The sequence below is a fragment of the Larus michahellis genome, chromosome 3 (genome assembly GCF_964199755.1).
Source record: "Larus michahellis chromosome 3, bLarMic1.1, whole genome shotgun sequence".
Lineage (NCBI taxonomy): Eukaryota > Metazoa > Chordata > Aves > Charadriiformes > Laridae > Larus > Larus michahellis.
Window position 1 is genome coordinate 5490535 of NC_133898.1, and position 14661 is coordinate 5505195.

The following is a 14661-nucleotide window of genomic DNA, read 5'->3' on the forward strand; positions in this document are numbered from 1 at the left end:
TTGGATTAAGCAGAGAGAATTTCCCAACACAGCTGAAAGGAGAATGGCTGGGCTATCTCATTCCGCGAGGAGACAGGACTCCATTGGTAAAAAGAAAAAACACATCACTGTTTGCTGCACCTAATGTGTTAAAACCATGATCCATCTTAAGCACAGAAGGTTGGTTGTTCTACAGAAACCGTCTTTCATCTTTGCTCTTTTTCTACCAGGACATACATAAACTTCTCAGCAAAACCCTAGAGGTTCAACAGAAAATTCGGCGTGGACCAGGACCCTTTACCTTCTAAACCAAGGCTTCTCTGGACAACCAATAGGATGAGATCCTAAGTCTGAGTTAAAGATAAAGTGGAGCACGCTGGCTTTGGCTCGGGTTCTGTACAGGCCAGTACTGATTACCGAGATTAAATACTGAGATTAAATCGGAAATTCTGAGACTGTGACAACTGGTCTGTTACTGAACAGCTTTGCTACACTCCTAAGATAGAAAATTGCTTAGAAGTCTGCCTCTTCCCTCTATATATTTAAAGTTTGCAAATGACAAGGCTCTTGGCAGTTGTCTTAATATCAGTACTATTACTCGACTAATTTCTTTGGCATTCCACTCGCAAAATAGGCCTAATGATATGTTCAAGTAATGGAACAATTTCCCTGTATCTATATTCCACTTACTCTAATGCACTGAGGTGTAACTCTAGCTTCATTTCATTATCACTTGACTAGCTCAAGCACTTGGATGTCTTTTTGGATTTATTAATGCACCGGGTTTAAAGTAATAACTATTTATGTATATAACTCCATGAATATATTCTTCTTTCTAAGCATTTTTGTCCACATCTATTAAAGTAGATGTATTTCAGAATGTTTCTGAATGCAAGACACGCTTTAAAAACGTCACGATGTTTCTTCTCTAAGCTTAAAGTAATATCTCAGTGTTATTCTCTCCTGTGAGTGTTCAGATAGTGTCCTATCAATTTAAATTTCGGGCAAGACTATCCTTAAAGACTTTTCATTTCACTACCTTAATAGATTCACCTAAAGCCAAACCAAAACCACCACAGTTTTGGCAATTCCTCCACAGTCTAAATATCAAGAAATTATTGCCAAAGGTAGAGACAGTTGCTAATTCCTTGACACAGAGCCATGTCGACTACGTCCTCTGTGCAGGAAACCAGAGAAATGGAATATCCCTGCAGTAGGAGAGTCTGCTGATAGTTTGTCAAAGTCTACTACGTTAAATGCAGATGGCAATTCATAATAGACCAGAAAAAGGGAACAAGGAGCAGACATGATGGTCATCTGGTGATGACCATCCAGACCTTCAGCTGATGTTCTCACCAGTAGGCTATAGGCAATTTAAGACGGGGCTTACTTCAGCTGACATCTGTTGAAGTGGTGGTACCCTGCGGAAAAACGTCAATTCAAGACGGCAAAGAAAGCCTGAGACTGTATATTAATCATGAGGGCACTCCTCCAGGAGAGAGACCCAGATACTGATCCTTTCTCCAGGGACACTAATGGAGAGTCACTTTGGTAGCACGTATCTTTCCTGCCTCTCCCTGTCTCCTCACAAGTTGAAGATCTAAGTGACTCCTGTAAGGGCATACCAAACATCCATGGCGATACAAGACATTAAAATGACATCTCCCAAATCACTGACTACTGACCTAACCACAGGAAATCCTTCGCTGAGTCAGGGATAAAGTTTTAGATGCTACAATGGTTCCTTTTAAAGCTCCAGCTCACTAGCCAGTAGGTGCTCAGGTCCTTCTGGAAACCAGCATCATTAAGGCACATCAAAACTGGTATTCAGAATCATTAGTTATGAGAAAATTGCATCAGGGAGCCTATCAAAATGGGTCCTAAGATCTTTTAGCAATCTGTATCAAATTGTAGCTGCTGAGGTCTAAAACCTCCTTCTCTGGACAGCTGTCTGCATAAGCATCGGATCGACCTTTTACATAGTCACATACCTGCAAACCACTGGATTTGCAGCACCTTAGAGGGTCCCCACCACAACCACCTCTCTATGGTCACGTATCAAATTCACGGGTTTAATTTCAAGCCAAAAAAAAATTGCAAAAACTTCCCATGCAGGAGAAAAACCATACTTTTAAAACTATGGTAAAACTGATCATCTCTGTAATGCGGCGTAATGCAATTACAAGTTTTTATATAATGTGACACCCAACCACACAGGTTCTCTGTAGACAAAGAGTCCAACAATATTAGGTTTTGAACACCCCCCCCCACCAAATAAATAAACCTCCCATCTTCCTCTCTTTTCCCCTTTGGGCTTGCCAGCTTTGAATCACCTTGTCTCTTGGGCTTTCAAATCCAAGTGAGCTTTACGTTTATAACAACAATACACCAGGCTTTAATCCGTGATTTCAAAGACGTTAACGATCAAGGTGAGTATTAATACTCTAATTTGCTGGCAAATTGACACGATAGTCTGCTCTCACTTAATCTGAAGGGCAGGGACAGACCCAGCAACAGGAGGCAGGGTAGTGCCACTTTATCCTATGTGTTGGGGTACACTGCCAAAAAAGCCATCATCACACAATGAACGGCTTAGACGTGAAATGCAGTCTTTGAAATGCATGTTCAATGTGCTTCAGACAAAAATATTATTAAGCAGTTAGACACCATTCTATGCTACCTGAATTATTCAATAGGTCTTTAAGTTTCAGCTGCCAATCATTGCAAACTGGAGATTACAAAGTCAGCTACAAAAAGCTTTGTTCTAGTGAGATGAGACAGAAACATCCCAATTTCCATACTACCAGGAAAGGAAAAAAACACTGCAGCTCCTGTGACAAGATAGTCCAGTAGAATTAATGGAGACCCACAACACACCAAAGCTCGGCTTCCTATTACTCAACGGCCCTTTCCACCAGATAGACAGACAGTGTGGGGAGCATTTAAGTGACTGCCACTTCTGAAATGGGTGATAAAACAAAATACTAAAATCTGGATCTTGTCACATATCATGGAACTGATGTCATAGAAAACAAAATAAAATGGGAGAAGCTTAGGGTTGATAAAAAAGCTGAACACAGATTTCTAATGATATACAATAAAAATAAATCACAGGCACATGGCGGGGAGGGGGATTAACAAATTTACTATCCACCAGGTTTTCTAAAATTCTTAAAAAGTAACCTCCTGTGTGAAACGTAAGATGAATGGCTAACATTTCCCAAGTGCTCCGGCGAGAGCCATCTTTCTCCCATTCATTCTTGCACAGGGACAGCTCAAGTTTAAAGTTCTCATTCAGACACAGCTGGGCTCTAACCCCTGCGGTATCTTTTCAGACCCAGAGAAACCCTACCAGCATCGTTAATGAAAGAGCAAAGCATGTACAAAGTGCATGGAAAAGCAATATACGCTAGGAGCTATATACATGAGTGCAAATCATTTTCTTCTCAGAGTCAAGAAGCTGGTGCCACGTACCAGGTTTTGGGAGGAGATATGGCTACAGCAGAGAACGGAGAAACTAGCTGTACTGAGCAGAAAAAAGCGGGCCTTAATTTTGCAAAAGCAGTATCACAAGTAGTTTTACCGGTTCACAAATTTTGAATGTCTGCATTTGCCCAGGATCAGAGCCTCTATGCGCAGCTGATCGTTAAAGAAAGTTCCCGTTTTAATATTTGGCTTAAGCGGGGGAAGCAGAAAGGACGCCAACTGTAGTCTTTTTGCTGCGTCATTTTTTAAAGTCAGATGGCACTCGATTACTATGCTTACCTAGAGGGAAAAACTCGCCCATTTTCTTCTTGAAAATTTTGTAGTCGACCTCCAAAAATACGCAGAAGATGATACGATCCACCTGTAAGAAACAGAATTGTTCACAGTGAAATGATCGCAATCATAAACATTGGCAGTAATAGTTAATAAAAGCAAAGAAACTTTTAAGCCAACACACTTTTATGCTCCAGGCAAGCAAGAAAACATCACAGGGATGCATGTTTTGACTTTATTGTGCATCTGTGTTGTAATTTACAAAATAACATTTGCAATCGCAGCTCGCAACTGTATTCTTTGTTAACTGCCTCCGGTTTATGCAAACCACTCTTGAGCACAGTATAAATGACTTTTGGCATTCTAGATGAGTACTGGGACGCAATGTTTGATGAAAGAGTCACATGGGGGGCCTCTAATAAGCATACAAAAGAGTAAATGGGTAAGCAAAGAGCTCTTTTTCCAATCCTTGTCCGACAAACCTATTTGCAAAACCATTCAGTATTTTAAAATGTCTTTAAAAGGTTTCATGCGGTTTTAATTTACATGAAACCACTTACTCTTGCTATAATACAAGCAGAATGCAGCAAAAACAAAAGCTGATTAGATGACAGGTAGCACACGGGGTAAATAAAACATTTAATATGCCATGTACTTAGGGAGGCCGAGCATACCAATGAAACCACAGCTCATAATGTATGCGCCACCCACCAATCATTTCAAATAAATTGTTTGGGAGATCACTGCATATGAAAGGCTTTTCTAAGAGAAACCAAAATAAAAGGCAAACAAAACAAAAACCAAACAGAATTCCAAAGCCTTTAAGACTGAAAAACACCCACCCTGGACTTCGCTCTAGCCTTGCTATTCCTTTGTTTTATCTGTTTGCATAGCCCAGCACAAATTGCCTCCACAGCCAAAACCCAGCCCCAGGAGGAAGCTGTGGAAGTCAGAAAGGCCCTCCCACAGCTGAGCTGAAGGGCCCGCAACCCACTAATCAAGTTTTTCTCTGAAGCACATGAGAGCTTAAGCAGAAAGGGATGAAGCCCAAGCAATAGGAAATTCAGCATCTTGGCTGGCATTATGCTGTCCTCGCGTCTGCACGGGCAATAAGCCGATCTGTCGTAGCAGAGCTCTTCAAGAGCGCCTTTGCACATGCTAGAAAAAGCTCCAGCCTCCTGCCCTCTGCAGGGAAACCAGCGGGAGGAAAGCTCTCCAAAAAAATGCCTTCGTTCCCGTATCTGCAGTAGAAAATGCTGTCCTTTCGCTAGAGCTCCTCTTCGAAGCAAAGTACAAGTCTTGGCTTCAAAGGTATCATTACGCTGAGCAGCTCAGGACGTCATTTTAGAGCTCATTTTGGAGCAGCCTGGTAAAATACAGACAGGAACGAGAGCAGGCAATAATTGGTTACGCTGGAAAATGCGAGTGGTTGCTAACAAGGATATCTCTGAGTCAAAGCCGACTACAAAACCTGAAAGAGCAAACTAGGTAGGAAATATGAGACTGAAGGCACAGGTTACATGGGCGTTAAGGAAGAAAGAGGTTGCGAGCAGGAGAGAAAGCAGCAGGGCAGAGCTTGAGCCGGCACTGCCGGCCGGGAAAGCGTATCGGCAGATTTGTGAGCAAGAAAACTGCCTGTTGCTGTCTGCTCGTATGATGTTCACCGAAACAAGCTGTTCTGTGCATCCCTTGTAAACAAACCAGGCTAGACCTTAAAGCTATGCTGGAGCGTATCACCAGCCACTCTTCACAAGGGACATAATAAACAACCCAAATACTGGTTAAGTGCTCAAGCCAAAAAGCCTTACTCATCTGTGTACTCACAAATTTATAACATAAAGCACTGGTGGCAAGTGATGTCTTATTTTACCTGCATGAGAGCTTCCAACCTAAATTGTGTGTTTTCAGGAGGGAAGATTTAGACAGCAAATGCTTAAATTACATTTATTGTGAAAATTGGTTTAGCATAGTGCTGGGGTGCCCCTAGATTGCCATCTCCTACCTCCGCCTACAGAACGGAGCAGATATTTAAGCATTAAAGCGATAGGCCCAATACAGAGAATCACAGAATTTCCCAGGTTGGAAGGGACCTTTCAGATCATCGAGTCCAACCATCAACCTAACTCTGACAAAAACCATCACTAAACCATATCTCTAAGCACTATGTCTGTCCATCTTTTAAATACCTCCAGGGGATGGTGCCTCAACCACTTCCCTGGGCAGCCTGTTCTGATGCTTAATAACCCTCGCAGTGTAAAAATGTTTCCTGATATCCAGTCTAAACCTCCCCTGGCACAACTTGATGAACAAGGACAGACAAAAGAGCAAAGATGGAAACTTATAAACCAGAGGAGGAATACTATTCCCACACAGAGAAGTTCTGAGTTGTCTTGCTCTCTATACGGTCTCATATTCTCTGCTATAAATGCTACAGATATGTCCCTCATTTTATATAGTTCCACTTCTCAAGGTGTTCCCTTTACTTTTATTTATTCTGTGCAGTTCACAATGATAAAACTTCTGCAATCCTGAGAATTTCTACTACTTCTAATATAGTTCCTTAATTTAAAGATAGGGAATCTCTCTAGAAACGGCAGACTATTTCAAAATTTCTAGCCTGCTAACTGTATACATCCTATATATAAACCTGTTCAATTTCTTTTTGGTGTGAGAAAAAGCGCTCTATTTTTAAGTATGCATAAGATATTGTGATGACAGCTGAAATCCTGTGTTTATCTGATTGAATGGCATGTGTTGGCAGATAGTAAATCTGAAATTAAACCATATTCTATCATCCTGCCAGTCATTGACTATTTTATCTAACATCCCCAGCTATAATAACTCGAAATTAGGTATGGAAAGTAACCTTGTCCTCACTGTTCCTGTTCCAGCTCCAATAAGGAAAGATTTAATCCAAGTGACTCCAAACGTGCCTTGCCTGCTGACTCACAAAAGCTCAGCAGGCCTTTTGGGATGCACACTTATGAAAGATTCTCCCTTGTTCAAAGAGGAAATCTCTCCTCTGATGTGGCTAGGAAACGCCAACTTGATTAGATGTTTCATGCCGCCCCTTTACAGAAGGAAGGGAGTAGCCCCCCAGGACTCCCCCGAGCGTGCCCAAGGAGCCCCCAGCGCCTTTTGTCAGTGCCTGGCTCCTCCACAGCTGACCAAGCACCACTCAACTGCAGCAGAAGTTTAAAGGAGCTGCAAGTTGAAGGTATTAAAGCTCATCCTTGATTGACAGCTCTTTTTTTGGAGGCCAGTATTAAAATCAACCATCCCCTGTCAGAGCCTGATTAAATTCTGCTCGCTTCACAGCTACGAATAGGTGGATCAAAGAACCCCAAAATTAAGAACGCTGCAACACAGGAAGAAGGGAGTTAAATTGCATGAGCTGTTCACTTAGTAGGCAGCTTCACAGCTCAAGGCTGAGAGTACATTGATTTTTTTTTTTTATTTTTAATTTTTTTCTTTTTTTTCTTGGGCCCTGCTCTCCTTGCCAGGCTCCATTTCATTTTGAGGGGGATACTTGCCTGGTGGTTTTGTTAGCTGCACTGGATAAGGATCAGTAAACTTCTGGGGCTCTGCGTGGCTCATGGGGCCGAGGCTGTTGTGCAGAGGACCGGACCCAGACTCGGTCATTAACGCCAGGATTTTACAAGGATACAGCCAAATCTCACAAAGTGAAAACCCCTCCTCTGGGTATAACAGCACTGTTGGTCTTAAGAGCAGCAGCATTGATCTTAATTCAAAGAAGCTCGCAAAAATATTTCCTCCTGCTTTTTGTTCAGTGGGGTTTTGGCTGGTTGGTTTTTCCCCAGTGAATTTGCGAGCACTTTACATCTAGTGTGTTTTAAGTTTAGTGGTGGGTTAATGCACCTTGGGTTGGTTCACTCATGGACCACTAATGGTCTAGAAGAGCTCCATGGGAGGTTGGGGTGGGAGGGTGCTCAGGGACTGCACCTGCACCGTCACCGCCAGCACGGGAACAACGAAAAGCCGCGGAAGGTCCCAAAAAGCACAGGGCAGAGCTGGGAGCTCACCCTTCTGCAGCAGCCGACCTCCACCGACACAGAGCCACCGCCAGCGCTACCCACAGAGGGCAAACACAGCAAGAAGATGGACGCACGCCACTTGGAGAAATGGCCACAAGCCTCGCCGCATGCAAAGCCACGATAATACAAGAGCCTGCTGATGCTTTCTGGTAACTTTTACACCCTTTTCTATGGATTCTTTGAGAAGGAGAAAAGCCCGGCCTCCCCAGCAAGCTAAAAGTAAACACCAAGTTGCCCCTAAAGGACCCTTCCCTCTACTGCAGCATGGGAGAGGACGCGGCATGTGGCACATGCAGCCATAGATACAGGAGGAGTTTATACTCTACAGCTGTACCTATATACATTTTAGGATTGAAGATGTCTCCGGTTTTATCTCAGCTCTTTTGCTGTGGCCTCCAGCAGGTCGTCCAGTTCCTCTGACTTAATTTCCCTATCCGTTTAAGGGACAGTAATACTCAGTCGTGCACTTATGCACTGCTACAAAGAGGTATTGCCAAGCGCAATCCGCAGGACATGCCAAATGTTGTCATACGTATAGCTGTATGTATAAGCCAGGTGCCAAGCTGTATATATCAAGCACAGCTTTGAAGCAGAAAACTGGTCAAAAGACACTCTAGACTATTTTATCCGATGAGTGTTTCCATGTCATTGCCACCTTGTGTCCTAACAAAACAACAACTCGCAACAAAAATAAACCCAACTGCGTTTCAGCACTCCCAAGTATTTCATGCGTATCCCCAGTACCAAGGCATTTACCCAGCAGGCAGCAACTGCTTTTTATTATACGCGACAACAAGTTTCATCATAATTTAAATCTCTACCAGAAAATACACAATAGAAAAACAATGCTAACTTGTAAAAAATATTTCCCAATCCCAAATCAAATTAATGGCAACAAACAACAAAGAGAATGAAGCGGCTTTCTGCTCTTTGTACGCGTAGCAAATCCCTTTTATGAACCGCCCCTGCCTGATCCCACCAGGACCTATTGTCGTAAGGCGATGGTGAACACCAGAAGCTTGCTGTAACATTTTTAGTTTATCAAACATTCTGTGGACTTAATCCAAAACTCAGTGAAGCCAAACGGAGGCTTTTTATTGACTTCAGCGTGCTTGGATCAGCGCCTGTACTCCGTAATGCCAGAAATAACATTTGCCTCCTTAAGAATTAAAGTTCTTCTGATATCCAAATTTCCTTACTCTAAATTTTCAGATACTTCTTCAAACGTATCCTTAACAGTCACAGTTCAGAGCTGTCTGTACCCATTAAGTCTCCCTGACTACAGTGCCTGTAAGGAAGAAGTCCTGAACCTACAACCGTGCCGCAATCCCACATTTTCCCTCCGCTTGGACCGTGGCTGCTGGGGCAGCCCTGTTGGCTTTCACTGCATGACAAAGACTTCCCTTACGGAGACCAGTGGGAACAAAGCCACCTAAGTCAGGTTTCCAAGGCATGCTCTCGTGGAGTCCAAATCTCAGTTGTGGGAAGTAAAGAAGGAGGAGGAAGAGATTTTTTAATGCACCACAGGATCAGACTAGAACTGTCCTCGCTGGTCCCTGCGCCCTGGGTAAAATTTCTTCTATCTCTATGGCAAAGGCTCAGTTTGCTGTTCTGAAGTCCACATCTCTCTCTCTCTCTTATCTTCAGGGACCTCATTTTCCATCTATCTCTTTTCTGGTTTTCTGACAGAGTTCCTCCCTGCCCGGCACCGAGCTGACGCGTTGAATTGGCTCCATGCAGAGGTACACTTCAAAGAGACCAACATCTGTTTCTGCCCCCTTAAACTACTGGTAAATGATGCTCTTGATGCTGACAGTCCCCCCTTCAGCCTACCCTCTGCCCGGTCTGATCCGCTGGTAATCCTATTGCAACCAACTAACAGATGGAAATACCAGCTTTGTAAAATAACACAGGCATCTGCCCTATCCCTCGCAGCAGCTGTGATCCACTTCGCCAGAGGCAGTGCCTTTCCCGAGCACCGTGCACATCTGGCCAGCTGTCCAGATAGTAGTCTGCCTGCCCAAAAAGAAAGAGGAGAGAGGACTGCAGTCCCACTTGGAAATGAGTCGTGGTCGAGGCCAGAAGTCTTCACACACTCCTTCGAAAGGTGAATAGCTTCAGGCCCTATAAAAACTACTCAATTCACAGCACTGTAAATTAAAATTCAGCCTCCTAGTATTATTACTAATTTCACAGAAACCGTTAAAGCGTAGAGCCTAGCTGACTGTCTGCTTCTTTCTGCATGACATCATGGTCTATAATTGCAGAATTACTCTCAAAAAGAACTTCAGTCAAGTATTTATGGCAAATACAAAGCTTCGCCGCCGCTTCCATCCTCGTAACAAGATTTAAGCAGGGCGGAGGTGCCAGACTGGTGATACGGTGAATTTGACAACCAACGAACTGTGTGATGATGTTCACAAAGCAATTCACCTAGCCTTAAGATCCTTCCACCTGGCCCAGCTTCAAATCCGCTGCAAACCTGAGCCAAAACACTATCCTACCCCCTGTTTACCTGAACTTGCAGCTACCGAAAGGAGCCCAGCTTCAGGCAAACAGACGATCTCTAGATCATCCTTCAGTCCTGCTGGTGGAGGAGGACAGACGAACTCTCTCAGGACGAAGCTCTTTGATTTTCATGGATTTGAGTTTTGAGATTCTTTGAATCCAAAACAAAAATCTAAATAAAAATCCACGTTACTGTAAACCTCCCGCAAGTAACGGTATTAATGGAGCGTTATGATATCACATCAAGAGCAAATACCCATTGAGGACCAGCTGTGAGGAAGCAACTCTTACTTAAACCATCATGTTACTTAGGCAGTCATTGAAAGAAAAAATAATACAAAACACATGAGTTATAAAATGATTTATGCTTTTCACAAAGAGAGTGGAATGTTTTCTATGGTGGTCTTACTGAAGTTAAAAGCCAGAAAGTTATTATTAGTGCTTTAATATCCTACTTCATGATAGAAAGCATACTTTGCTGGGAGTGAAAGATAATTAGAAGTCCAAAGGCAATTTAAAAAAAGCCCCAACCAAACACAGCAAAAAAACCCACCAGAAATTTATTACAAGTTTAAAATATTAACACAAACAACATCTCAAAGGAACGGTACCTAAGGCTTTGCAGCAATCCCTGCCTCTAAACCAAAATGCAGTAGCAACACGCTTAGCAATGAAACTCAAGATAAATTTAAAACGCAGTCGGAATGTCTCTGCCTGTCTATTGCTCCTGTTCCTACAGCTCTGCTCATATTCAACAGATGAGGGCAAATTCCTCCCCATATCACATAGGTACCACATACACCACTACAGTTATCACTATGGCACAAGTCTATCTCCGTATTACCGAAACCCATTAGAAACTATAATACTTTCCAGTGGGGAAGCACTTTTGCCCACGGATCTCACACACAGGTAAGCGTTACGGTCTTGTGACACTTCTGATAGATCTTTTGTCTCCCGGCTGAGATTTGATGTGCCCAAGGTCACAGAGAATAAGAGTAGCAGAACTAGACCAGGATCCTGGGATCTTTTTCTCCTGTTCTCTATCAAGCAAAGATGCTACAGGAAAAAGAAAATCCTATCAATGGTCACAAGCTTCACTGCCCACCACCTTTTTTCCTCTGGCATATCCTTTCAATGTATCCATGCATTGTGAGAATCAATAATGATAACTCTTTTTCCCCAATACGCTGGTTGTTTTTTAAAGGTTACTTATCCTCCTTGAGAGAATCCACTTTGTGGTTTCAATACCTTTTTAATACAGTGTATTATTCGAGGACAGGTAGAGCTTTTCCTTTTGGACCTGGTGACTCTTTGTGCTGGGCTGTTACTTTTTTGTATGAACAAAGCACCTGCCAGACAAGCACAGTGGCTGTCCTAAAGAAGCAATCTGGATCTAAAATGGGAAATTATGGCAACATTTTCTGAGGAATTTACAAATGGTCGGCAACAAAATTGTACGCGTCCCAGTTACTTATATATCGCATGATTATACGACAACTAAGACATGACAGTCCGGTAGTGCTAATGTAAACACAGACAGACTATAAAATAACCAGTTGTTAATAGTTCGCATGTGGTTTTTTGCTCAACAACTAAAAGTTCTTCAGTTTTCTAAAGGTGAAAAAACCTGTAAAATCAGCCTAGGATTTAAGGCAGTGTCTCAGTATATTTCTTTCGATGGTCACTAAAACTTGTCAGGGAAGGGGCAAGAGAGTACTTTAAAAATGCATTTGTTTTTACCAAGATATCCATCAATCTGCACAATTCACTTTTATGCCACACAAACACGATGACATAAAGCCCATTCATCTTTTCCAGCTTAATACCTACTGTCCTTTGAAGATACATGTTTGGAATATCTGAAGGCGACCTCCATTTTTCACAGTTACCAGTCATAGGGCAGCTGACACAGCCAAGATAATCCTGTATTCAGCGAAACCGGGGGAATGAATGGATTCTGATGAATGTAATTTGCTATCTCAGTGACAAATGGCAAATGTGAAGAGAGGGTATGCATGCAAATATAACTGCGTTAAATAAGGGCTTGTGAAGGATAGTACTCTGAAAATATCTGATCGGCAGTTTTACAACAACCATGCGTTTTTGAGGAGATAAATCATCAGCTTACTTGAAGTTATCATTACAGCCTTGTTGTGGATCTCCGCCGAATACGATGATATTGTGGCATGCAATCAAGCAGGGCGTTGTAATCCCACAGGCCAACTTTTTGCACCACATTTTACTTTACAACACACATTTTTCAATATGTTTTTAGTACAATTTGGATTTAAATACCCTAAAGTTCCCCATGATTATGAGCTTCCTAAGTCTGTTTGGGCATCCAAGCTGTGGCAGACTAATTCCCAGAAGATGCCGTGTTCCACTAACACCAAAAGCTCTTTGCTGGATCCCCTGAGCCTGAGGTGTCACTTCGGAAGTTTCTTGTATTCTTGATGATTGTACCGGTTTTGTTGTACTAGCACGTAGTGTCTACCAATACAATTTCCACCGCTTTCCAGGGCCAGCAGGAGAATCGGCGCGACTTGCTCAGAGTCCACCACTCAAGAAAAACAGAATAGGCTCAAAAACAGAAACGTAATCTCCTCCTTGCCGTCATCTTTGTGGCTGCTGCAAGATTCTGAATACAAAACAGCCCCAGGATTTAAAACCACACAAAGAGACCAAGGGATGGTACCTGCTACCCTTCGGACAGGTACTAGTAATTTAGGTTTGGATGCTAGAGCCAGTGCCAGGAGGGGACCGAGCTGCCTGAGGCTGGGGGCCAGAAGGGAGAGCAATGGGGACTGATGCCCTTGGAAAGCAAAGCTCCCTCCTGCTGTGCTGCCTGGGCAGGGGATGGCAGTGACGTCCAGCCGTTATGGGAAGTCACCAGGTCCCTGGGTAGTGGGAACCCCGTGTCTGTCAGTCTCCAAAAGCTCTGCCTCCCTCACTCTTCCCATGGCAGGGGTGGGTCCTCAGGCGAGGACCTACTGCCAAAGGAATAGGAGCGCGCTGGCATCTCGTGGCTAGGACGGAAACGTTTATTTATATATATTATACATTATTTATATATATATTCTCTATTCTTTATTTGAGGGAGAACATAGGTAGAGTTAATACCGGTGTGGAAAGTTAATAAGTACTCCCTGTTGAGGGTTCGAAAACTCCTGTAGCGGAAGCAAAGTGAAGGGGTGACATACCTGCTACCTAGGTTATAAAGGGACAACATACACACAGAGTTTGCAAAGCTCTTATTCAAAAAGTTTGTTGTAGATAAAAAAAGAGCCCTTCAAAAAAACTAAAAAATTGCTTTCCCAAGAATATAGGCCACATTGCATAACTTGAAACAGCTCTGAAATCATTGCTTGTACTAAAACCTGGACTGAATCTCATTTATGTAAATATTACCTTATCTCTCTCCTTGAAGAAAATTTTTTATGATTGAGTTATCTGTCAGTTATAGATCAAATTAAACTCATTAATGCAAGCTATTAAAGACCATTTTTAATGGACAAAGGCTGATTTTCTCAAATACTGTATGTCTCTCATTCTAATGCTAGCGATAATCTTTTTTGCCATCAGAAAAAGACAGAACCAGGCAGAAAAGGAAGCTATTAAATTTCCAGTACGGCTAGAAAAAAAACCACTTTCATTCCCAGGATGCTCACTCCAGTGTCTCTTCCAAAAAGGAGGTCAACTCAGGATCATTTGCTTACTGTGTGTCAGATAGATGCCAGGTAAAGGATATGTAATTTTTTTTAAAAAATGCCTCTTTTTCTCCTTCCTACACAAAAGTTCTTTCTTCTTTTTGTAGAAAGTGACTTCTTACAGGCACAATTACACCCTATTCATGCCCGAGACACTTAGGTAGGTACGACAAAATAATGTGTGGTTTTGTTAAATAAGAATGATTGTAGAGTGATGAGTTATTTTCACAAGATTTCACAATGGCTGACTCCCATCATCCCGAAAGAAACCAAGTCGGGAGTCTGTATGATCTAAACGCGTGTTTCTCTGCGTGTTTCTTGCTACTCAGATGGGAGATCAGGAGGAACAATGAGCAGCGAGACAAGAAAATTTGATGTAAAATACTTATTCCCCAAGAACTTGAGCCAGCAGCTGGGTCAACTCGGGGAACGGCTGCACTTCAGAGCCTGGTTTGGGGATATTTACACCTGTGAGAGTCTGGGACCAGTAAGGAAGATCTACGCTTGAGAGCAGACGTGATTATAGATTTGGCATGTGAGCTCGATCTGTGATTCAGCCAAAACGTCCTCATGTGAAAGGTCATTAAGCCCGCTTGATACAATTGACGAATGTCTTCCACAGAGGATATTGCAACTTTAATATAGGTTGT

At 42.7% G+C, this 14661-nt stretch overlaps 1 protein-coding gene across 6 annotated transcripts in view; it reads right to left on the reverse strand.

Annotated features, from left to right (window-relative positions):
* MACROD2 (mono-ADP ribosylhydrolase 2) overlaps positions 1-14661 on the reverse strand; it is an 890626-nt gene that overhangs the window by 86268 nt on the left and 789697 nt on the right. For all 6 annotated transcript variants that reach the window (XM_074578439.1, XM_074578437.1, XM_074578438.1 and 3 more), the window contains exon 9: positions 3745-3826. In XM_074578439.1, the coding sequence (XP_074434540.1) occupies positions 3745-3826 (82 nt within the window). The remainder of the gene's footprint in view (positions 1-3744; positions 3827-14661) is intronic.